Source organism: Staurois parvus, unplaced genomic scaffold (genome assembly GCF_062004578.1).
Source record: "Staurois parvus isolate SC_StPar_1 unplaced genomic scaffold, SC_StPar_1.0 ptg000090l, whole genome shotgun sequence".
Classification (NCBI taxonomy): Eukaryota; Metazoa; Chordata; class Amphibia; order Anura; family Ranidae; genus Staurois; species Staurois parvus.
This window is the reverse complement of record NW_028317886.1, coordinates 15,700,114-15,725,281: the sequence shown is the minus strand read 5'-3', so window position 1 is coordinate 15,725,281 and position 25,168 is coordinate 15,700,114. Positions and strand designations below refer to the sequence as shown.

Below are 25,168 nucleotides of genomic sequence, written 5' to 3'. Positions count from 1 at the left end.
ACAAATTGAACATAAAACAAAAACCCAAAGCACATAAGGGCGCATACCCTGCCCATATCTAGTCCCACCCCCAGAAAGAATGGGGTGGGGAGCAAAAAGGGGCCCATGAACAAATCAGGAACTAAACCTACAGGAGAGAAGAGGGTGGCAGTGAGGTGAAGATTCGGCAATCCAGTCGTAGCTCCTCAAGAGAAGGTAGGGAGCCAGCAAAACACGTAGAAAGCAAAGCAGGACACCATAGTGGATTGTAGGTGGAGCTCCTGAGTGAGAGTGGGAGCATGAAAGATACAGTTCAAGTATGACTACTCGATTAACAAGGAATCTTGCGTGGAAAGACTTCCCGATAGAGACGTAGACCGAATAAGTGAATACTGGTACATAGCTAGAAGTCTTCAAGTGGCAAGAAGCAGAAAATCAGGATGAATCTCCCAGCGCTGGGATCATCAGCAGGTGTCCAACCACTCAGTCGTAGCAGACGGCATTTCAAAGAACTGGGTACGGTCGCCATCTATGATCTGTAGCTTACTGGGATACAGGAGGCTAAACTTGATGCTCTTGATCCGGAGGTGCTTGCAGACTTCTGTAAAGGACCGTCAACATTGTTGTATCTCAGGAGAGTAATCTGGCAATAACAGGAGTTTAGTGTTCTCGTAGTGGAGATCAGATTTGGTGTGATCCGCCTCCAGGATGCAGTCGCGATCCTGGTAGCTCGGCAGGCGTAGGAGGAAAGCACTTGGTGGAGCTCAAGCTGTGGGGGGGACCTTATGGGGCCCTTTCAACCACAAAAATAGGTGGCATATTAGTAAGTTCGAAGAGAGAGGTAAGGAGCTGTTCAGCAAATTCCACCAGCCTAGCGTCCTCTGCACATTCAGGTAGCCCCAAGATGTGGATGTTATTTCTCCTGAGGTGGTTTTCAGTAACAAAAGCCTCATCCTTCAGTACCTTGACCTGAAGCTGGAGAGCATGCAATTCCCTGAAGTCAGATCTCACCTTATCCACCACAGCAGAAATGCAGTCCTCCACTTCAGAGTTCAGGGAGCAGAGTTTGTCAAGATCATGGCGAATGAGGCAAACATCCATGGCTAGGAAGTTGATCTTGGCAGTAGGCATCTCTTTACAGGTAGTGATTTCTGAGACTGGAAGGGGCTCCCTCCTCCATGGTACTCTGTGTGCCAGCCAACATGGTTGTCCCCAGGGACCGCGTGACCAAAGATGTCGACCAGAGGACAGGGCTGGGGTGTACCTCCCGATGTACGAGCAGAACGGGGTTGCCTGGGGTCATATATATTCTCTGGAGTAGCGTAGTGGCTCACCCGAAAGCAGGGGTACTGTCCTCGATACCAAAAGAGCGGAAAAGTCACTGAAAAGCAGCAGGAAGAGGGACAGGATTGGAGCTCCAGCGGCAAGCGTCCAGTCAAGCTGACATCCCGGCCACGCTCCCCCCCCAACTATTGTTAATGTATTTTATTGTATGTGCACAAGACAATTTCTCTTCTTCCACTGTGGCCCAGAAAGTGGAGAGTTTGAACACCCCTGATGTAATCTTTTCCTTTAGGCCTTACTGTCCCTAGCCCACCCATTGGATTCATTGGTATTCAGTTCTTTCAATCATGGAGGCTCATCATCACAGATTGATGTTAACCTGGGACAGTCCAGCTGCAAACGAAGTCTGCCCAGGAATGTAATTTCCTTCACACAGACAAGCACTCAAGACATTTTGATATTTTCCTTACTTCTCACAGGAATCAACCTATTGCTTGCATCAGGGTTGAGGGCTGATATGAGTACTAAGGTAAGGGAGCTGTGATGTTTTTAGGAAGCTACTGTATGTACAGCACCCGGCCATCTACTCAGATCTACCTGCATTGCGTAAAGAAGCACAGAAAACCCAGTGATGACGTCATTGGGTCTAATATAACAAGTAATAAAAATCAAAAGGTATTCTATAAAAATGTCATATATATGTTGATGAGGGGGGGAAAGGCAAAATATAAGCAGATAATTCTTCAAATCACCACAAATAACATGGCCAATCCATGAAGTTTATAACATTTTTTTAATCACGTGTAATTATCGTTGGTAACATACCATTACTAAGTATTCCTCCTAAGCAGATTCAAGAATATTTTGTCAAATGTTAAAGCAGTCTAAACAGACCAGCTTTGCTTTGCTAGCACTACATTCCCGTCGTTGGGGTCTATTGTGCTATGCAGCAAGTTTAGTCTATCAGATAGAGCTTTGCAAATATTCCACCTTCTACAAGAGTTATTTACAACATTATTTTGGTAGCCAGTACTCCAGTTTGAATTTGAGACCAGGTTTCTGGTGGTAAGTTACCATTAATCACTGCGTTATGTAATGTTAACATTGTTGTTCATAAAACTATAAAGTGCTGTATCTCATACAAAGACTTATTTAGATGTAACTGATTAAATGTTTTTATCCGTTTTTGGTTTGAGCATTTAGAAGACAATAGCAATGCTTATTTTGCATTCATGTCCTATTTAGGTTTGTCTCGCTAATTGCCTCTGTAATTTTGTAGATAATTCTTGCATATCCACCCTTGCTGGAGGCCAGTTTGTACCGTGTACTTGCCCTACTGTATTTTAAAGCTGCCAATATCTTGCATCTATGATATTCTTCTTTTTCTTTTTTTTAGGCATTAAATATGTATTTATCTAGCAAGCACTTAGAGAAACCTAAATAGAAATTTGCATGACTCATGTTAATTACAGCGTTGGTGTAATAATTTTGAACCATTTACAGGAACTGCTTGTATGTAGGTGTATGCGAATGTAGGTGACCAGTGGTCTGTAAATGACAATTTGTACCATTCTTATTTGCAGATAGCATTGTAAAATATGTTTCAGTAATACATAATGTTGTTTTACATTAATTTAGTGTTATGTTCTGTGGTTCTTTACACTAAACATACATGGTAAACAATACAAAAGGAAAGCAAAATGTACTGTATAAGGGTCCTGCCCATTAGAGTATTAACTGTAATAAGGAAAAGGAAATATGAAAAGCAATTTACATCCTAAAGAGGGATTTGACTTGGCTATATACTGTACACTGCTCAAAAAAATAATTGACTTGATGCTATACAACTTCTGGGATATTTGTCTGGTCAGTTGAGTAGCAGAGTGGGTTGTTAATCAATTTCAGCTGCTTTGGTGTTAATGGAATTAAAAGCAGGTGCACTAGATAGGCAACAATGAGATGACCCGTAAAGCAAGAATGGTTTTGCAGGTGGAGGCCACTGACATTTTTTTCTCTACTCATCTTTTCTGACTGTTTTTCACTAGTTTTGCATTTGACTTGGGTCACTACTGGTAGCATAAGGCGATACCTGGATCCTACAGAGCTTGCACAGGCAGTCCAACTCCTCCAGGATGGCACATCAATATGTGCCATTGCCAGAAGGTTTGCTGTGTCTCCCAGCACAGTCTCAAGGGCATGGAGGAGATTTCAGGAAACAGGCAGTTACTCTAGGAGAGCTGGACAGGGCCATAGAAGATCCTTAACCTATCAGCAGGACTGGTATCTGCTCCTTTGTGCAAGGAGGAACAGAATGAGCACTGCCAGAGCCCTACAAAATTACTTCCAGCAGGCCATTGGTGTGAATGTCTCTGACCAAACAATCAGAAACAGACTTTGAGTGGCCTGAAGGCCCAAAGTCCTCTAGGGGGCCTTGTGCTCACTGCTTGGCACCAAAGAGCTCGATTGGCATTTGCCATTGAACACCAGAATTGGCGCCCTTTGATTTTCACAGATGAGAGCAGATTCACTCTGAGTGCATGTGACAGATGTGAAAGGGTCTGGAGAAGCGGTGGAGAACGTTATGCTGCCTGTTACATCGTTCAGCATGACCGTTTTGTTGATGGGTCAGTGATGGTTTGGGGAGGCATATCCATGGAGAGACGCAGGTTAGACAATGGCACCCTGACTGCCATTAGGTATTGGGATGAAATCCTTGAACCCATTGTCAGACCCTACGCTGGTGCAGTGAGTCCTCCTGGTGCACGACAATGCCCGGCCTTATGTGGCGAGAGTATGCAGGCTGTAAATTCAATAGAACACCTCTGGGATATCATGTTTTGATCCATCCGAAGCCGCCAGGTTGCACTTCAGACTGTCCAGGAGCTCAGTGATTCCCTGGTCCAGATCTGAGAGGAAATGCCCCAGGACACCAACTGTTGTCTCATTAGGCACTTGCCCCTATGTTGTCAGGCATGCATACAAGCACGCAAGGGCCATACAAACTACTGAGCACCATTTTGAGTTGCTCCCATGAAATGTCATCAAAATGGACTAGCCTGCTGCATAATTTTTTCACTTTGATTTTTGGGGTGTCTTTGAATTCAGTCCTCTGTAGGTTGATAATTTTCATTTCCATCAAACGATAGGGCATCCTTACGTTCCTAACACATTACCCAGTCTATATCAGTATAGATATCCAGCATGATATTTTTCCCCATTGAGATCTGATGTATTTTCAAAGTATTCCTTAAATTTTTTTGAGCAGTGTATAATGTAGAATATAGTACAGGTTTATTCTTTGTGTATGGTAGCTGAACATGGACCTACTAGACAGCTTGTTTACAGTATAGGAGTAAAGTCTCCCATAGATGGTTGATATCTCAGCAGGTTCAGCAGGAACTGGCCGAGACTCAAACCATGTATGGGCAGGGTGAATGTTCCCAAATTGATCATTCAACTTGGGTACAACCAGCCTGCCAAATTTTACATACAAGCCGCTAGCAGTAATCACTGTGTTCTCCCTGCGGGGATGACTTCCCCTGCTGAGAGAAAACAATGACTCTGCGGGAGGAGGTCATTACTGTTTGTGTTGATGGGGGAATCGAATGAATTTCTTTCCTGCAACCATGGGTTACAGGAAAGAAATTTGCTCGGTCTATGGCCAGCCTAAGAGTTAACTAAGCTAAGCATGCTTCAAAAGACACTTAAACCTGTATTATCCAAAAAGATAAAGAAAAAATAGGAAATACACGACTGGCACTTACTGACCATTGGTTAATTGGAGGACAGTTCTGTAGAGTGAGTAGTATGTTTCCATTCTCTAAAGGTCATCATTTTGTTGTGTGGTGCCTGCTGAATTATTTCCACTATATATTTACTTGTCAGAGTGGTATGGGAACTTCTTTAATTTGGGAGATCTTATACAATGGTAAATTGATTAAGGAATCCAAACTAAACGTGATTTTAAAAAATTAGGTATGCATTGATCTGCAAAACCAGACTTTACCAGTTTGCTTGGCCCAGTCTTTTCCCACCTCTCTAGCCTGCCTGTTGTTCAGAGGATCCACCTGTCACATTATAAAACTAATAGAGAAGTTAAATCAGAACTTAAATCTGCCTCATAGTAGGCCTTTGGGTCCTGGTAGGGCCCATCAGCACATTTGCACATGCACAGAATATTTTCAATGCATGTGCAAACATGGGGAAAATTTGGAGCTTCCCTGATAGACTACTTTGTGCATACATGGAAACCCAGCCTGTGAGCAAATGGTCAGAGAATCAGCACATGCACAGCTGTGCTGCAGGGCTCTCTTGGGCCCAAAGCCCTGCAGCACATCAGGTCATGGGCCAGGAAGAAAAAAAAACATAATTCTCATCTAGGCGAGAAATGCTGAAGTGCATCAATGACTCAATGGTTAAAAATAAAATATTGTCCAAAGGTAAGAGAGGGAGAGGGATGTAGGAGGCAGGGCAGTATAACATGACCTTTAGGGAAAAAGCCTGCTTTAAGAAAGCAGGAATAGGTGGGGCTAAGCCAGGGATTGACGCATTTCCTTTAAATCTAGGAGCCAGCTAAAAAAAGTTAGAAGCCATTTTTTTTTTTTGACTGGCAAGGCAACAGAGATGACCAATCATCGATCTCTAAATGGCGGTGCTAATAAAAGGGGACTCTGATATAATGGGGGGGGGGTCTCAAAGAGGGGGTGCTAATATGAAGGGATTCTAATCTAATGTGGGGGTCTCTTAAAGGGGGTACTAATAGGAGGAGACTCTAATGGGGGGTCTCTAAGGGGGGTGCTAATATAAAGGGACTTTGATCTAAATGGGGGGGTCTCTAAGGGGGGTGCTAATATAAAGGCACTCTGATCTAATGGGAGATCTCTAAGGGAGGGATAATGATATAGGGGGACTCTGATTAAATGGGGAGGAGGGTTTCTGATCAGATGCAGTTAGCACCCCCCCTTAGAGACCCCCATTAGCTCAGAGCCTCCCTCTCCCTTAGAGACCTCCATTAGATCAGAAAGACCCCCCCCCCCTTATATTAACGCCCCTACCCATAGATTGCCTTGCTGGTGGGACTCCGGCGGAGCAGCTGCAAGCCAATAAGTGTCGGAAGCTGGGAGCCAAAGTTGGGGGGTGGAGCGGCTGCGGTTCTAGGCCTGTTTTGCTCCCCTCCAGTGTGTGCAGGGTGCAAAGTAGATCCCGGAGGTGGGAGGGGGGAGCCCAGCAGGGGAGAAGGCAGAGACCACAGAAAAGCAGGCGCCTGAGGTGTCTCCTCTCACCTGGAGAGTAGAGTTCAGCCAGCTCCCGGGCCCACTGTTACTCACTGTCAGCTCCTCCATGTGCCATCCTGGCCATCTTCTCAGCCAACCAAAGTTATACATTGTATATACCGTTTTTTTCTGCAAATTAATTCTGAAATTATATAGACAGGCAACTCCTATCCTCATATTGATTAGTGGTTCCAAATGAATAACTACTGCAGTAGGAAACACACAAAGATACACTCCGCATCTTTCAAATAACTGTTCTGCTTATTCGGCACATTTGAAAGTCTTTTATACGCATAGTTATGTAGATATCACATTAATATTACAATTGTACGTTTATGGTAACAAGGGACGTTACATAGGCAGGCTAATGAAAACATTATTAGTGGTGTGTGCACAATGATTTCAGTGTACAATACATGGGCATAGAATACAATTTTATACAGAATTTACAATATCATTTACACTGTTATCCATCTGTATTTACAAATAATTTTGACATGTGGCTTTCACTGAAGTTAACATATGCTAATATCATATATTTTGTTTGAGGTTTGTGACAGATTTCCTGTAATACAAATGTCTTTAAAGTGATTATTGCAAAAGTTCCTAAAACCCCTACCTTAAAAAGCAAAATGAATATGTTGATATATAAAAATGTAAAATGTAAGTCATGAGATTTCATCAGTATATAGGAGTGGTTGGTAGATAGGAATGTGAATGGACTCCAGCTGGCTATACACTAGAAAATTTTCATTTAAAATGTTTAGTTTTAATAAAGTTTGTTTGATTCACCATTCAAATTGGGGTCAAATTGACATTCCTTTTTCACTCACAGTAACGAGAAAATTGGAAAGAGCAGGATGGAAAATTTTTCTTGTACAAAGTAGTAGTTCAACCTACGTATGAAAATCTGCTTTAGGACACAGGTGATAAGGGAATTTGATAGGATAGCCTGAAGATTTTATTTCTTTCCCAAGGACTATTTCATGATTGTTATAATGAAATGCAGTTTGACAGGCTGAGGGGACAGTAAGTACCGGCATGGCACAGGATGTGAGAATTGTTCCCTGTTCTAGCTGAAACATGAAGCAGTTCTGTCATATCTATGAGTTGCTTTGGAATAAAGTTATATCTATGAGCTGCTTTGGAATAAAGTTAATTTCTTCAGACTAGCTGGATAAAAGATTTACAGGAAAACAATTCCCTTTATATAGTAATACAAAAGGATCTGTGTTTCTGTATCTTACATGTTTACTATGGATATAAAGCCGCATCTATCTTGGATTATTTCTTCCACCTGTGATCTTGATAATATAAAATTAGTGCTAATCTACTAGGTAGAGTGGGACCCCCTCACAATCTGGAAAGGTGTGCAGACCTGGGAATTCCAGTGCAGAAATCATACAATCAGTGGTGTATTTTGGTTTTGTGCTGCCCTAGGCAAGACTAAAATTGGGCACCCCCCTTATCTAAATTCGCCCCACCCCTTCCTGTTTAAGATCCACCCCTTCATCTGTAAACTCCACCCTTCCTCTTTAGGCTCCACCTCTTATTTTATTCCATTATCTGTGTAATTTGGAGGATTAGTGCCCCATCATTGGTGTCAGTGGGAGGAATAGAGCCCCATCATTGGTGTCAGTGTGGAATGAATAGTGCCCCATCATTGGTGTCAGTGGGAGCAATTGTTTCCTTTCATTGGTGTCAGTGGGAGGAATAGTGCCCCATCATTGGTGTCAGTGGGAGGAATAGTGCCCCATCATTGGTGTCAGTGGGAGGAATAGTGCCCCATCATTGGTGTCAGTGGGAGGAATAATGTCCAATGATTGGTGTCAGTGGGAGGAATAGTGCCCCATCATTGGTGTCAGTGGGAGGAATAGTGCCCCATCATTGGTGTCAGTGGGAGGAATACCGCCCCATCATTGGTGTCAGTGACATCAATCATGAGGCACTATTCTTCCCACACTGACACTAATGATAGGGCACTATTACTCCCACTGACACCAATGATGCTCACATTGCTGACTCCTGCTCCAGCCCGGGCTCCCTCCCTCTCCCATCCACAGCCAGCATACCTGGCTGCAGCAGCACCATCTGCTCTGCCCAGATCCTGGCCGCACAGACACTTACCTTACCAATTAGCTGTCTTCCTTCTCTGGCCGCTCTCCTCCTCTTCACTGGCTTCGGCTGGTCCCTCACTCCAATCAGCTTCTTCGATCTTCACGCTGCTGCTTGGCTCCTCCTCTCTGCCTGTGTGATTTCCTTGAGCTACAGATCCGGCGGCCAATCACCGGCGAAGAGGCGGACCTTGGGGAGGGAAGGACAGGCTGCCCAGTGATCCTGGGGGTGTGGCCAGATGAGATCAGATGTCATTCCCCCCACATCACGATCCAAGATCCAGAGTGATGAAGACACTGGACCAGACAACCTCTCTACCCCTCCTCCAGCAGTGCCTCGTGGACCGGATTGAAGTGGGACACGGAGTCGCAGAGACAGGTATGACACAGCAGCCCCTGTCCTAAGTGTCCCTTCCGTGGGAAAGGTGCCACCTAGACAGATGCCTTGTTTGCCTCGTGGCAAATACGCCCCTGCATACCATTACAGCCTGGGACATGTAGGAAACCATTGGATGGTTTAATATTTCAGTATCTACCAAAAATTGGAATATCCCTCTTGGGCAGCCCACAAAATAAAAAATCTGATATTTGCACATATGTCATATCTAGTGAAAATGCAATTCTTATTTGTGTTGTCAAGAAGTGTACCTCTTTCTTTTAGGCATTAGACAAATTTTACATGGTAGAGAAAAATAATAGTTGTATTTTTTTATAGGTTTTTTTCAAAGCCCATTGCCTATAAAATTATCATCAACAGCAAAATAAAATATCACTGAACTGCACAGAGTAGTAATCCCATAATCTAGTGATTATCTCATCATGGGAGGAACTGAAAGAGAATAAGACTTCCATCTTAATGCTGGTATATAGTTGAGAAAGCAAGCCTCTGCTCCAAGGCCAAATGTCATCATATCTTTTCTTGGGTGATTTATGGTGTGCCCACACTGAGCTGAGCAGATTAGAACAGTACTTTTGTTTGTGTATGTTAAACTTGTATTAGCTGTCAACTCTTACAACTCACTTTCTGCACTTTTTCACTTCAGTAGGATATTAGCGATTGTTGTCTGCAATGTCTTCATATGCAGAATTGTTTACATTTGCCACAACTTCATGCATTATAGATGCACTTTGTGCACTTAATATAATCTCCCAGATAAAACATTTTTGTCTCATTTTGGTTGAATGGAGTAAGGAAGGGTTGGAGTCTCAGCCAGGTTTTTATTGTGGTGCTCCCCCTTAGGAAAATTTACCCTCACTGTTTGTCCTGTTGACCATTGCTGTGGGAGAGAAAGCAAGGGAGATTTCCAAAAGAGAAATAATAACTGTTAAAGGTGGACTTTGTGATTGCTTTGTAGAGTGGGCTGTTTACTTTCTGTTGTATCTCTGAGGGCAGGTAGTACAGGTAAATCTCACATATGGGGACTTAAAGAGAATAAAAATCCTAATAGAGTTTTATAACCTCTATCTAAAAAAAAAAAAAAAAAAAAAAAATTGCTTGATTTACATTTTTTAGGAACATTAAAAGACATCTATATACAGTGGGGATCGAAAGTTTGGGCACCCCAGCTAAAAATTTGTATTAATGTGCATAAAGAAGCCAAGGAAAGATGGAAAAATCTCCAAAAGGCATCAAATTACAGATTAGACATTCTTATAATATGTCAACAAAAGTTAGATTTTATTTCCATCATTTACACTTTCAAAATAACAGAAAACAAAAAAATGGCGTCTGCAAAAGTTTGGGCACCCTGCAGAGTTAATATCTTGTACTGCCCCCTTTGGCAAGTATCACAGCTTGTAAACGCTTTTTGTAGCCAGCCAAGAGTCTTTCAATTCTTGTTTGAGGTATCTTTGCCCATTCTTCCTTACAAAAGTCTTCCAGTTCTTTGAGATTTCTGGGCTGTCTGTCACGCACTGCTCTTTTAAGGTCTATCCATAGATTTTCAATTATGCTGAGGTCAGGAGATTGTGAAGGCCATGGCAAAACCTTCAGTTTACGCCTCTTGATGTAATCCCCCGTGGATTTCGAGGTGTGTTTAGGATCATTAGCCATTTGTAGAAGCCATCCTCTCTTTAACTTCATTTTTTTCACAGATGGCATCAAGTTACTATCCAAAATTTGCTGAAATTTTATTGAATCCATTTTTCCTTCTACTCGTGAGATGTTCCCTGTGCCACTGGCTGCAACACAACCCCAAAGCATGATTGATCCAACCCCATGCTTAACAGTTGGACAGAGGTTCTTTTCATTAAATTCTGTGCCCCTTCTTCTCCAAACGTACCTTTGCTCATTCCAGCCAAAAAGTTCAATTTTAACCTCATCTGTCCACAGAACTTGTTTCCAAAATGCATCAGGCTTGTCTATATGTTCATTTGCAAAGTTCAAACGATGATTTTTGTGTTGAGGACGTAGAAGAGGTTTTCTTCTGATGACTCTTCCATGAAGACCATATTTGTACAAGTATCTCTTTATAGTGGAATAGTGTACCACAACTCCAGTGTCTGTCAGATCTTTCTGGAGGGATCATGCCGTCAAACGTGCGTTTTGAATTGTTTTTCTCACAATCCTGCGAGCTGTTCTGTCTGATATTTTTCTTGGTCTTCCAGATGTTGCTTTAACTTCCACTGTTCCTGATGACTGCCATTTCTTAATTACATTCCGAACAGAGGATATTGACATCTGAAAACGCTTTGCTATCTTCTTATATCTTATAGCCTTCTCCAGCTTTGTGAGCGTCAATTATTTTCAATTTCAGTTTTCTAGACAACTGCTTAGAAGAACCCATGGTGCTGATTGTTGGGGCAAGGTCAGATGAGTCTGGGCATTTAAAACCTTTGAGATTGACATCACCTGGTCTTCCCAGACGATGATTGAGAACAATCCATGACACTGGCAGGTCTCAGCTTGGCAAAGGGGGCAGTGCATGCTATAAATTCTGCAGGGTGCCCAAACTTTTGCAGACGCAATTTTTTTGTTTTCTGTTATTTTGAAAGTGTAAATGATGGAAATAAAATCTAACTTTTGTTGACATATTATAAGAATGTCTAATCTGTAATTTGATGCCTTTTGGAGATTTTTCCATCTTTCCTTGGCTTCTTTATGCACATTAATACAAATTTTTAGCTGGGGTGCCCAAACTTTCGATCCCCACTGTAGCTTTTAATTTAGAACATTTCAGATTAATAGCTGCGTGCTACTTTAAGCTGCCCTATCCAGTGTATTAAAAAAATGCTGCATGCCCCAGTTTGTGGCCACGTGTGCACAAAACTGGAGCTGGATGCAACTTAGACTGCGTTCACACTGATGCGGAGTTTGAAACGCTGCAAATCCTGTGTGTTTCCTGCACTGCATTGTAATCACATGTCTTTCATGCGATCTGGTGCCGGTGTCAATGTTAAGTGAATGGCACCCCAAAACAGATAGCAAAATGCAACGCAATTGTCAGAAATCGCATTGCATGGGTGAGAACACCCATGCAATATGATTCAGGTGCGGGTAAAAAAAAAAAAAGGGTCATGCACCTTTTTGGTGTGGATGCGATGAGATTTGAGCCATACAAAAAGAATGGTTCAAATCACACCGCACAGACATTGCATGCAATTCGCACAGGAATGTGGTGTGATTCCTGTGCAAATTACATGAGGTGTCCCGCACTACATTAGTGTGAACCCAGTCTTAATGTTTGTTTTGCTTGGAAGGGATGTAACTCAAAATCCCTGGGTGTTAAATTATGATCTGAGATATCCTTGAAAAGAAGGCAACACTAGTAAAGTGTGTGTTTTTTTTTTTCTTCTAAAGGAATGTTTTGAGCAAGCTCCCCTAGTTTTAACCACTTGCCTACCAGGCACTTATACCCCCTTATTTACCAGGCCAATTTTCAGCTTTCAGCGCTGCCGCACTTTGATTGACAATTGTGCGGTCATGCAACATTGTACCCATATGAAATTTTGATAATTTTTTTCTCACAAATAGAGCTTTCTTTTGGTGGTATTTAATCGCCACTGGGCGCTTTACTTTTTGCGCTATAAATAAAAAAAGTGCAAAAAATTTGGAAAAAAAAAAAGTTTCTTTGTTTCTATTATAAAATTTTTCAAACAGGTATTTTTTCTCCTTCACTGATGTGCGTTGATGAGGCAGCACTGATGGGCACTGATAGGCGGCACTGATAGGCAGCACTAAAGGGCACTGATAGGCAGTACTAATGAGGTGGCACGGATAGGTGGCACTGATAGACAGCACTAATGAGGTGTCACGGATAGGCGGCACTAATATGCAGCACTGATAGGCGGCACTGATAGGTGACACTGATGATGGGTACTGATAGACGGCACTGGCTGGCATCACTGCTGGGCACTGACTGGCACAACCCCTGGGCACTGACTGGTGGCACTGACTGGCAGCAATGCTGGGCTGCACTGGTGGGTGGCACTGGTGGGAAGCAGTGGTGGGTGGGCACAGGTGGGTGGCACTGGTGGGGACAGGTGGGTGGGCACAGGTGGGTGGCACTGCTGGACACAGGTAAGTGGCACTTCTGGGCACAGGTGTGTGACACTGCAGAGTGGCACAGGTGGGTGCACTGCTGGGCACAGGTGGGTGCACTGCTGGGCACAGGTGGGTGCACTGCTGGGCACAGGTGGGCGGAGCTAGTGGGCGCACTGCTGGGCACAGGTGGATGGAACTTGTGGGTGGCACTGCTGGGCACTGATCATCAGGGCACTGATCATCAGTGCCCTGATGATCGGTGCCGATCCCCGCTCTGACAACTGCCGGGTCTTGGCAGTACTTTCCTCACGATCTGACAGCGTGAGGAAAGTGCAGCCGAGAACCGGCACTTGCATTTCCCTCTGATCAGCGTGTCATTGGACACCGCTGATCACGTGGTAAAAGTCCGCTGTGATTGGCCTTTTACATCACGTGATCAGCTGTGTCCGTAGGACACAGCGATCATGGAGATTGCCGGGTGCGCCCCCCCTGGGGCGCGCAGGAGAGCGCGTTCTGGGAGGACGTCATATGACGTCCACTCAGAACTGGCCGGCCGCAGTGCAGCCGTCATTCGGCTATCTGCGGTCGGCAACTAGTTAATAGAGTTGTCTGCTGCATCCCTTTTGATACTTTTTACAGATTATACACTGGACATGCAAGCCACTCCAATTGTAAGCTCATATGGAGCATATGTTTTGAAATAGAAAAAAAAAAAGGTGTACTAGTGTATGGTATGTTTTTGTTTGTTCTACTTGTTTTCTATACTTTGTATTAAATATCTTTATTTTGCCATGAAAGCTGATTGTCCTGTATAAATAATATACCAGTTGTTTTCTAGCGATATCCATCGCACCTTATACTGTCCTCCAGCCTCCATTGGGCACCCAAAGTAAAAAAAAAAAAAAAAGCTACTATAAGTTAGCTTTTCTTTTTTTTTCTCCTGAGGAAGAACAAGTCCTGAGACCATGCACATTGATAGTGTTCTGGTCTGTTAGGGAAGAAAAACTTAACATAACCAAAAGTTTTAACACCTAGTTTACCTAATGATTAGTGCTTGAACATGCACACTGCATCCCCCAGACATGCCTGTTTGTTTGATGCACAGCAAATGCTCACATATCCCTATGCTGGTCTCTTGTTAGTGCCCTCTGTCACAATTGGCAAGGCAGAGAAATACTGACCTGTTTGAACAGGTTTCTCCCTTGCTATCTGGGAACCAGTGATCCCTCAACCCATTCAGTTTAAAATAGAAATGCAAGGCAAAACATTTGTGTGTGCGTGTGTACAGTGTGTGTGTGTATGTATGTATGTGTGTGTGTATATGTGTGTGTGTATATATATATATATATATATATACACACACACACACAGTTCAGAAATGTAGAAATCCTTCTGTAACCAATGCCATCAGTATGTTTTACAGCAATAAGGTTGCGAAGGTCTTAAGAGAGCTGTTTGCTTGTACCCATCATGAGATGTTTCTTGTATTGCACCTTGGTAATGAGACACCTTTTATAGGCCACCAGTTGAGACTGAACCAGCTGACATTAATTTGCACTGACAAGGGGCAGGATTTCTTTCTAATTACTGATAGATTTCTACTGGTGTCTTGGCTTTCCATGCCTTTTTGCACCTCCCTTTCTTCATGTGTTCAATACTTTTTTCCCTGTGTTGTTCCCTCCCCATTGACCTACCTATTCCAGTCTATCATGAATGGTGCTGCTGGGCTCATCCACCTTACCAACCGTTCAATATTTGCCACCCCTCTGTCAGTCCCTGCACTGGCTGCCACTTACCCAACGAATCAAATTCAAAATACTAGCTACATCACTAAAGTAGTCTCAAAATACCAACCAAATCACTCTTCATTCCTCCGAAGACCTCCTGCTCGCTAGTTCTCCTGTTATCTCTTCCCATTCTTGCCTCCAGGACTTCTCCTGAGCCTCTCCCATCCTTTGGAATTCCCTACCCCAATCTGTCCGACTATCTCCTACTCTGTCCACTTTTAGGCGATCCCTGAAAACATTTTTCTTCCGAGAAGCCTATCCTGCCTCCACTATAACAACTTTACGTGTATTTTCTCCATCAGTTCATCCCCCACAGTTATTACCTTTTGTATACCTTGATCCTCCCCTTTTAGATTTTAAGCTCTAATGAGCAGGGCCCTCTGATTCCTCTTGTATTGATTTGTATTGTAACTGTACTGTCTGCCCTCATGTAAAGCGCCGTGCAAACTGTTGGCGCTATATAAATCCTGTATAATAATATTATAATACATTTATTACATATATCTTAAGTTCTAAACCGATTCGTTTTGATTTCTTTGTATGTATAGATTGCATGGGCTGTTACCAACATGTAGTGAACATTACATGTCAATAGCATCTTTAGAAATCTATTTACTGAGAAAAATTGTGAAGTGTTCAATACTTTGCCCGCTGTATATATTACAAATGCTTTCTTTTCTTTTATAAGTGATCACATTACCTTTATTCTCAGCAACATAATGGACTTAGAGAGGTGGGGGTGGAGACTGGGGGGGGGGTGTCAGCAGCAGGCTGAGAAGGAACAATACACTGATCTTCCCATTGAAGACCTTGCAGGAGGGCGTGTCTGGAGGACAGGCAGAAAGCTGACCACGCTGATAATGATGTGCCTAGCCTGGTCAGTTTGAGATAGGATAGCAGGGGGACCTGCAGGATCACCAGATACTTCAAACAAAGGAAGAAATACAAAGAGAACAGGATACTTTAAAGTACATGGTACAACATACACCTATATCAGGAATATGAATTGTTGGGGTAATAAACACTTAAAGACTGGCTCTGTAAAAAAAAAAAACACACATATGCCTCATGGAGGAAGTCCTCCATGCATTAAGAAGATATCTCCCTCAGATTTGACTTTATCAGGTATGCATAAAACCACACCGATGTACACAGTGTGCAAATATGACTTTTTATAAAACAGTATGTGGTTATTTTTATATTACACTAATGGCCAACACTTCATTAGCTTCTTCTCTATATTCTATTGTATCTTCTATTCTATATTGTACTCTCCCTTCTCTATTTCTCTTTTTATACATTTTGTGTCTTACAAAATGACAATAGTCACTTAAACCTAGTTGTACAGTTCTAGTCACTTAAAGCAGACATTACCTATCGTAGTTGTACAGTTCTAGTCACTTAAAGCAGACATTACCTACCGTAGTTGTACAGTTCTAGTCACTTAAAGCAGACATTACCTACCGTAGTTGTACAGTTCTAGTCACTTAAAGCAGTCATTACCTAGTTGTACAGTTCTAGTCACTTAAAGCAGTCATTACCTAGTTGTACAGTTCTAGTCACTTAAAGCAGTCATTACCTAGTTGTACAGTTCTAGTCACTTAAAGCAGTCATTACCTAGTTGTACAGTTCTAGTCACTTAAAGCAGTCATTACCTAGTTGTACAGTTCTGTTTCAGTGAGCAAGTTTTTTGCTTAGCAATTAATTCTAATCTATATATATATATATATATATATATATATATATATATATATATATAATTTCAATACAGAGATTCAATAAAAAGAATGGGGAAATGTTAGAAACCCTGTCAAGTTTTACTACTATATGTAGTTTCATTAGAGAGATTTCCCCTCAACCTTTTACCACACAGGAAGCAAAAATGTGCAACAGAGCACAGACATCAATAAAAGGTTGACAGAGGTTCTAACATTACCATACTTAAAAAAAAGAGCATTTTACCTTTGCCTTTCTTGGTGTCAGAGATTTTTCCTCACTTCCTGTCCTGGGGACAACCTTTTTACAAGACAGGAAAGTAAAGGAATGTCTCCAATAGAGCCTCTGACTGTAGTAAATTGTGATAGGAGTTGTAATCCTTCCCTGCTCTATCCAAAACAAATATATGATTGGCTTTTTGCACTAGAAGTGATCATGTGACTACAGCAGGTGCTACTACTTAGCACATAGGAAATAGGAAGTGATTGGGATCTATTTAATAGTTTCAAGAAAAGAGCAGCAGGTTAAACAATGCAATGAAATTTGCTAAAACTGCTGCAGTTTTTATAACCGACCCGGAGAGGATTTATTTTTTCTTCAGTAAACTGAAGCTACCAGTTTAATCATTACAAGGCCCTATTTACTTAAATTTAGCATTGCTGAACCAAACCAAAATTAAATAGCTGTGTGGTTTGTTCATTGGTACAGTTTACATATATGTGTTTGTTTATAGAGCAGTTTCAAAAAAGTATGTATGCAGCAGTATCTGAGCGTTAATATATTCATAATTAGAGATGAGCGAATTATTCAAAAATTCGGTTCGGCTGATTCGCCGAATTCGCCGAATAAATTCGCTTCGAGCCGAATATATTCGCTGCGAATTTAACTTATAAAAAGGGTGTTTCTAGGCTTCAGAGAGCCTTTATATTAGTGCAGAACACTGTACCTTTAATTTAAATGCCCTTGGAGTCTGCTGGGGAAGAGAAATAATACTGTCAGTCAGTATGACATGCAGATGAGTGCCGTCGATCTTAGAATCACCGCACACTTCACTCATTTGGGCAGTCACGGGGCCAAAACCAGAGTGTGGAGCCACAGTGTGGCGGTGGAGGCAGCAGCAATGGGAGGCCATACAGCACCCTATGACAAAATGGAACCCACCAGCAGTGTGAGGAGACCTGAAAGTGGCACATGGCAGAGTGTGGCGATGGAGACAGCAGCAATGGGAGGCCGTACAGGGACCCATGACACACTCTGGACCTGGCAGCAGCATGAGGAGGCGGTAGAGGGGCCCATGACAGATTACGGGCCTGGCAGCAGCATGAGGAGTCGGTACGGGGGCCCATGGCCGATTACGGGCCTGGCAGCAGCATGAGGAGGCGGTACAGGGGCCCATGGCAGAGTGGCGGAGCGTAAGCAGCTAAAATTGAAGGCCATACAGAGGCCTATGTTAAAAAGTCCCCCCAGCAGCAGCGTGGGGAGACGACTATCAAGAGTCCAATGGCAGAGTGGCGGAGCAGAAGCAGCTTCAATTGAAGGCCATACACAGGCCTAGGTTTAAAAGTCCCTCACAGTTAATTCCAATAACGAACTCTACTCCTCCGTGCAATCTACTTACGAGACCCTGGGCAGGTCTGGGTCCAATTTGTGGTAGAGACTGGTTTTGTTCAGCCATGCTTGAGCGAGTAATAACAGGTCTGTGCTGCCCTTTGGTGTCTGGCTTAATGCGCACAACACTGAACGTCCCAGCGTTTGTCAACGATTTGCCGTTAAGTGATGCAAACCCGCTGAACCACGTTCATGAGGAGCCGGTACAGGGGGCCATGAATCAGTATGGACCTGGCAGCAGCGTGAGCAGACGACAGAGGCACATGGCGCAGGGTGGCGGTGTAGGCAGCATTATTCTGAAGCCATACACAGGCCTAGGTTAAAAAGCGGAAGCCGTCAGCAGCGTGAGCAGACGACAGAGACACATGGCGCAGGGTGGCGGTGGATGCAGCAGTATTCGGAAGCCAAACACAGGCCTCGGTTAAAAAGCGGAAGCCGTCAGCAGCGTGAGCAGACAACAGAGGCACATGGCAGCAGCAATGGAAGACCATACAGCACCCTATCACAAAATGGAACCCACCAACAGTGTAAGGAGACCTGAAAGTGGCACATGGCAGAGTCTGGCGATGAAGTCAGCAGCAATGGGAGGCCGTACAGGGACCCATGACACACTCTGGACCTGGCAGCAGCAAGAGGAGGTGGTACAGGGGCCCATGGCAGAGTGGCGAAGCGTAAGCAGCTTAAATTGAAGGCCATACAGAGGCCTATGTTAAAAAGTCCCCCCAGCAGCAGTGTGGGGAGACGACTATCAAGAGTCCAATGGCAGAGTGGCGGAGGAGAAGCAGCTTCAATTGAAGGCCATACACAGGCCTAGGTTAAAAAGTCCCCCCAGCAGCAGCGTGGGGAGACGACTATCAAGAGTCCAATGGCAGAGTGGCGGAGCGGAAGCAGCTTCAATTGAAGGCCATACACAGGCCTAGGTTAAAAAGTCCCCCCAGCAGCAGTGTGGGGAGACGACTATCAAGAGTCCAATGGCTGAGTGGCGATCCGGGAAGTCAGCGTTGTGATTGCAGATGCAATGCAGAAATTCTAGGAAGTAATGCCGTGGGTGCGAAGAAGATCATATACCGTCGTACTTCCATCCATAAGACGGAACAACCTGCGAACCGGGAGCTTTATTGCCCTGACCCGCTGAGCAGCTTCTGGGATACCCTAGAGGCCCATGGCAGAGTGGCGGAGCGTAAGCAGCTTCAATTAAAGGCCATACAGAGGCCTATGTTAAAAAGTCCCCCCAGCAGCAGCGTGGGGAGACGACTATCAAGAGTCCAATGGCAGAGTGGCGGAGCGGAAGCAGCTTCAATTGAAGGCCATACACAGGCCTAGGTTAAAAAGTCCCCCCAGCAGCAGTGTGGGGAGACGACTATCAAGAGTCCAATGGCTGAGTGGCGATCCGGGAAGTCAGCGTTGTGATTGCAGATGCAATGCAGAAATTTTATGAGGTAATGCCGTGGGTGCGAAGAAGATCATATACCGTCGTACTTCCATCCATAAGACGGAACAACCTGCGAACCAGGAGCTTTATTGCCCTGACCCGCTGAGCAGCTTCTGGGATACCCAAGACTTTGGCTTCTGTGGGGAATATGGTTGAAAACTGAAACTTAAAGGCATGTTGACGGAAGGGCACCAGTGTCAGTGCTCCGGAGGGAATATAGCTTCAAAGCTGACACTTAAAGGTATATCGACGGTCAGAGACCACAGGAAGTGGAGCTTGCGTCTTAAATTGACTGAATGTGGCAGACGTGAAACGTCTACGGGCTGTATATGAAACGGGTTGTTCCTCTTTCTGGAATAAGTGTTGGAAATGGCCACTCTTTTTGGTGTGGCGTTTTGTCTATTTAATTCCGATAACGGACTCTACTCCTCCGTGCAATCTAGTTACGAGACCCTGGGCAGGTCTGGGTCCAATTTGTGGTAGAGACTGGTTTTGTTCAGCCATGCTTGAGCGAGTAATAACAGGTCTGTGCTGCCCTTTGGTGTCTGGCTTAATGCGCACAACACTGAACGTCCCAGCGTTTGTCAACGATTTGCCGTTAAGTGATGCAAACCCGCTGAACCACGTTCATGAGGAGCCGGTACAGGGGGCCATGAATCAGTATGGACCTGGCAGCAGTGTGAGGGGACCCGAAAGTGGCACATGGCGCAGGGTGGCGGTGGAGGAAGCAGTATTCGGAAGACATACACAGGACTAGTTTAAAAAGCGGAAGCCGTCAGCAGTGTGAGCAGACGACAGAGGCACATGGCGCAGGGTGGCGGTGGAGGCAGCAGTATTCGGAAGCCATACACAGGCCTAGGTTAAAAAGCGGAAGCCGTCAGCAGCGTGAGCAGACGACAGAGGCACATGGCGCAGGGTGGCGGTGGAGGCAGCAGTATTCGGAAGCCATACACAGGCCTAGGTTTAAAACTGGAACCCAGCAGCGTGGGCAGACGACAAAGACGCACATGGCAGAGGATGGATCTGGCAGCAGTATGAGAAGGCGGTACAGGGGCCCATGGCACAGTGTGGTGATGGGGGCTACAGCAACTGGATGCCAGAAAGTGGCCGATAGGGCTATATACTGCATGGAATTATAAAGTTGTAAAGACAGCGGCCTATAAGGCTATACACACTATAACAATCATGACTTGATTGACCATTGGCCTATAAGGCTATACACAGCATGAATATCATGACTTATTCTGAGAGTGGTTTGGAAGGCTATATACAAAAAGTAATTCATGAGCTGTCCGGACAGCGGACAATAAGTACATATATACAAATCAATTCATCAGCTGTCCAGCCAGCGGCCTCAAAGGCGACACATATAGAAAGCAATTCATGAGCTGTTCAGACAGCGGCCTCTAAGGCGACAGATATACAAAGCAATTCCCGAGGTGTTCAGGGAGCGGCCTGAAGGGCTAGGTTATTACTAAATATATTTTTGTGGCCAAACATCGGCCTATAAATAGATGTCTACACAGTGACAAAAAATTATGTCGCCAGACAGCGGCCCCTAAGGCGACAGATATACAAAGCAATTCCCGCGAGCGCACAGGTCCCACAGTGTCTGAGGATGGACGTTGGCGCAGAAAGGCAGAGACCAACTGACTACATAGGTGGTTTTTATAGTACTTTATTTTGGCCTCCCTCTCAGCAGGTGTGAAAAAGGCCACCATTTTTGAACGGTAGCGAGGGTCCAACAAGGTGGACAGCCAAAAGTCATCCCTCTGTCTGATGGTTATTATTCGGCTGTCGCTACGCAAGCAACCGAGCATGCTATGGGCCATTTGTGCCAAGGAATGCGAGGGACTCCCTGCCTCCATCTCCACAGCATACTGCCACGGTGCATCTGGGTCCTCTGTCTCCTCCTCCTCCTCTACCAGATGCTCCTGCTCCTCCACTCCTGTCCGCTGAGTGGAAAAACCACCCATTTCACTCAATAATTCCTGAGCACCAATGTCCTCCTCTACCTCCTCCTCTTCTTCCTGTCCTGCCCCCACAGGGGTCATGTGGCGTTGAGATCTGTGCGCCACGTCTACCGCACCCTGACCAGCCATTGTTAACAGCATTTGTTCCAGGACGTGCAACAGAGGAATGACGTCGTTCATCCCATAGTCCTGCCGACTCACGAATAGCGTGGCCTCCTCAAAGGGCCTGAGCAAACGGCAGGTGTCACGCATGAGCTGCCAATGGCTGACATCTAAGTTACACAGGGGAGTACCTTTATCCGCTTGTAACATCAGGAAATCGGTGATGGCCTTTCGCTGTTCGTAAAGGCGGTCTAACATATGTAGGGTTGAATTCCACCTTGTTGCAACGTCGCAGATCAGGCGATGCTGTGGAATTCCGTTCTGCCGCTGCAGCTCAAGGAGGGTGTGCTTTGCGGTGTAGGAATGGCTGAAATGCATGCAAAGTTTACGTGACATTTTAAGGATGTCTTGCAGTGGGATGGTGGATTTTAGGAACCGCTTGACAACCAGATTGAACACGTGAGCCATGCATGGCGCATGGCACAACCTTCCTTGACGCAGAGCAGACACCATGTTCTTTCCGTTGTCGGTCAACATGGTTCCGATTTTCAGTTTGCGCGGAGACAGCCATCTGTCGATTTCTCTGTTCATTACACTCAGAAGTTCCTCCCCTGTGTGACTATGTTCGCCAAGGCATACCAGGTGCAGCACAGCGTGACACCGTTGCGCCCTGCACATGTGATATGCCGGTCGGGTAATGGGACTTGGCACGGGGGTGGCGGCTGAGGACACGGTGGAAGAAGAGGTGGTAGAGGCGGACATCTTTGCTGGACCAAGGACGTGCAAACGTGGAGGCAAAAGCGGCGTGACCTGTCCAAGTTGCTGGTGCTGCTGTGCCGGCACCACGTTCACCCAGTGGGCCGTAAATGACATGTACTGTCCCTGACCGTAGTTACAGCTCCACACATCGGCGCTGCCGTGCACTTTGGCAGAGACCGACATGCTCAAAGACTGGCCCACCATCTCTTCTACATGTGAATGCAGGGCTGGCACTGCCTTTTTGGCGAAGAAATGCCGGCTTGGCACTCTCCACCGCGGCTCGGCACAAGCCATCATTTCTCGGAAAGGTGCTGAGTCCACCACTTGGAAAGGGAGGGACTGCAGCACCAGCAACTTGGACAGGAGGACGTTCAGCTTCTGCACCGTCGGGTGCGTGCTCGCAAACTGTTGTCTCTTGGAAACGGATTCCAAGAAAGACTGCTGACGGAATCCGTGAAGAGGAGTAGCAGGAGAAGGAGCATCTGAACGAGCGGAAGATGCCAACGAGCGACAACTCCCCTCAGCACCCCTCCCCTCAGAGGTGTTGGAGCCTTGACTGGCTGATAGAGGGCGATTGACGTCGGGTGACGGAGCAAGTAACGGAGCGGGTGATGGAGCGGGGGCTGGGGCAGGCAGAACCGCCGTATCTTTATCACGGTTTTCCCAGGCCACCGAATGGCGACGCTGCATATGCTGACGCAACGCTGTAGTCCCAACATTGGCCCCCTGGCCACGCTTGACTTTCTGGCCACATAGTCGACATACGGCTACGTTTACCTCCTCGGGCGGCTTGATGAAAAATTGCCACACCGCCGAGTAGGAAACTTTGCCCCCGCTACTCCTCACTGGCTGACTGCTACTTCCTCCGTGCACACCGGCACCACTACTGGCCGTGGTGGTAGGCTGCAGTGGAGCTGGTGCTCTACTCCGTGGCCGTTTGGCTCCACTGACACTGCTGCGACCCTGCTGCCTCCTGGGCAACCCACCGACTGTTTTGCTCGCTGGCAAGCTGGCACCCTCTTCTGATGATGCGGAAGCAATAGCCTGATGACGACGAGGCTGCCAAGTGCGATCAGCCTCATCATCATCAATTAGGGTCTCCGCGTCACTACTAGCCCCCTCGGCTGCGTGTGGGTCAGGAGACAGACCTGTCTCTAGACCGGCTACCGAGCCACTCTCCTCGCCAGTACTTCTTCGCCTGGCTGCTGAAGAGGCGGATGTCTCCCCCCGTTCCTGACCGCCCTCTGTTAGCTCTTCCTCACTGTACAGTAGGGCTGAGCCCACAGCATGCGATACTTCGCTTGGTGAGGGAACACCAAAGGACAGGGGCAGGTCGAGGACACGTGATTTCAGTGGGCTTGCTCCCAGGCCATGCCAACTAACGGTTGTGTCTGACGTACCCACCGACCGTTGGCTGTAGGTGTCAGAGGTGACCTGGGAAGAGGAAGACGACCGAGTCAACCAATCGATGACGGCAGGGTTGTCGGTGGAGACACGACCGCTGGATGACACCGGGAGCACTGGCCTCTGGCTGCGACTAGTGCTGCCTCGACCCCTTCCTCTGCTGCCACGTCTGCTTGCTCCTGAAACATTGCCTCCTCTGCCACTCCTCTGCGTGTTGTCTGACATACTCTTTAATTCAATAAGCACCCCAAAAATAAAAACGGATTTAACTCTTTGAACGTACAATAGTGGTTGTGAAGCAGAAAGTCAGTTTATTTAGCACAATCGGTCAATTGCAGCTTGCCGTTGGCTGGAAACTGTACGTTTATGTCACTGGAATGCACTAATCACCCAAAAAATATTACCGCCACCCGGCATGTAAATGGATCTAACTCTTTGAACGTACAATAGTGGTTGTGAAGCAGAAAGTCAGTTTATTTAGCACAATCGGTCAATTGCAGCTTGCCGTTGGCTGGAAACTGTACGTTTATGTCACTGGAATGCACTAATCACCCAAAAAATATTACCGCCACCCGGCGTGTATATGGATTTAACTCTTTGAACGTACAATAGTGGTTGTGAAGCAGAAAGTCAGTTTATTTAGCACAATCGGTCAATTGCAGCTTGCCGTTGGCTGTAAACTGTACGTTTAGGTCACTGGAATGCACTAATCACCCAAAAAATATTACCGCCAGCCGGCGTGTAAATGGATTTAACTCTTTGAACGTACAATAGTGGTTGTGAAGCAGAAAGTCAGTTTATTGTACACAATCGGTCAATTGCAGCTTGCCGTTGGCTGTAAACTGTACGTTTGTGTCACTGGAATGCACTAATCACCCAAAAAATATTACCGCCAGCCGGCGTGTAAATGGATTTAACTCTTTGAACGTACAATAGTGGTTGTGAAGCAGAAAGTCAGTTTATTGTACACAATCGGTCAATTGCAGCTTACCGTTGGCTGTAAACTGTACGTTTGTGTCACTGGAATGCACTAATCACCCAAAAAATATTACCGCCAGCCGGCGTGTAAATGGATTTAACTCTTTGAACGTACAATAGTGGTTGTGAAGCAGAAAGTCAGTTTATTTAGCACAATCGGTCAATTGCAGCTTGCCGTTGGCTGGAAACTGTACGTTTATGTCACTGGAATGCACTAATCACCCAAAAAATATTACCGCCACCCGGCGTGTATATGGATTTAACTCTTTGAACGTA

At 45.3% G+C, this 25,168-nt stretch overlaps 1 protein-coding gene across 2 annotated transcripts in view; it reads left to right on the top strand.

Annotated features, from left to right (window-relative positions):
* Positions 1 to 25,168, top strand: part of MND1 (meiotic nuclear divisions 1) — a 100,389-nt gene that overhangs the window by 57,362 nt on the left and 17,859 nt on the right. The window contains exon 7 of one of the 2 annotated variants that reach the window (XM_089670440.1): positions 11,258 to 11,686. The exons of the other annotated variant lie outside the window; for it this stretch is intronic. Within the exon in view, the coding sequence (XP_089526566.1) occupies positions 11,258 to 11,334 (77 nt within the window). The 3' untranslated portion in view covers positions 11,335 to 11,686. Of the gene's footprint in view, positions 1 to 11,257; positions 11,687 to 25,168 lie in introns of those variants that run through there. 2 annotated transcript variants of the gene reach the window in all.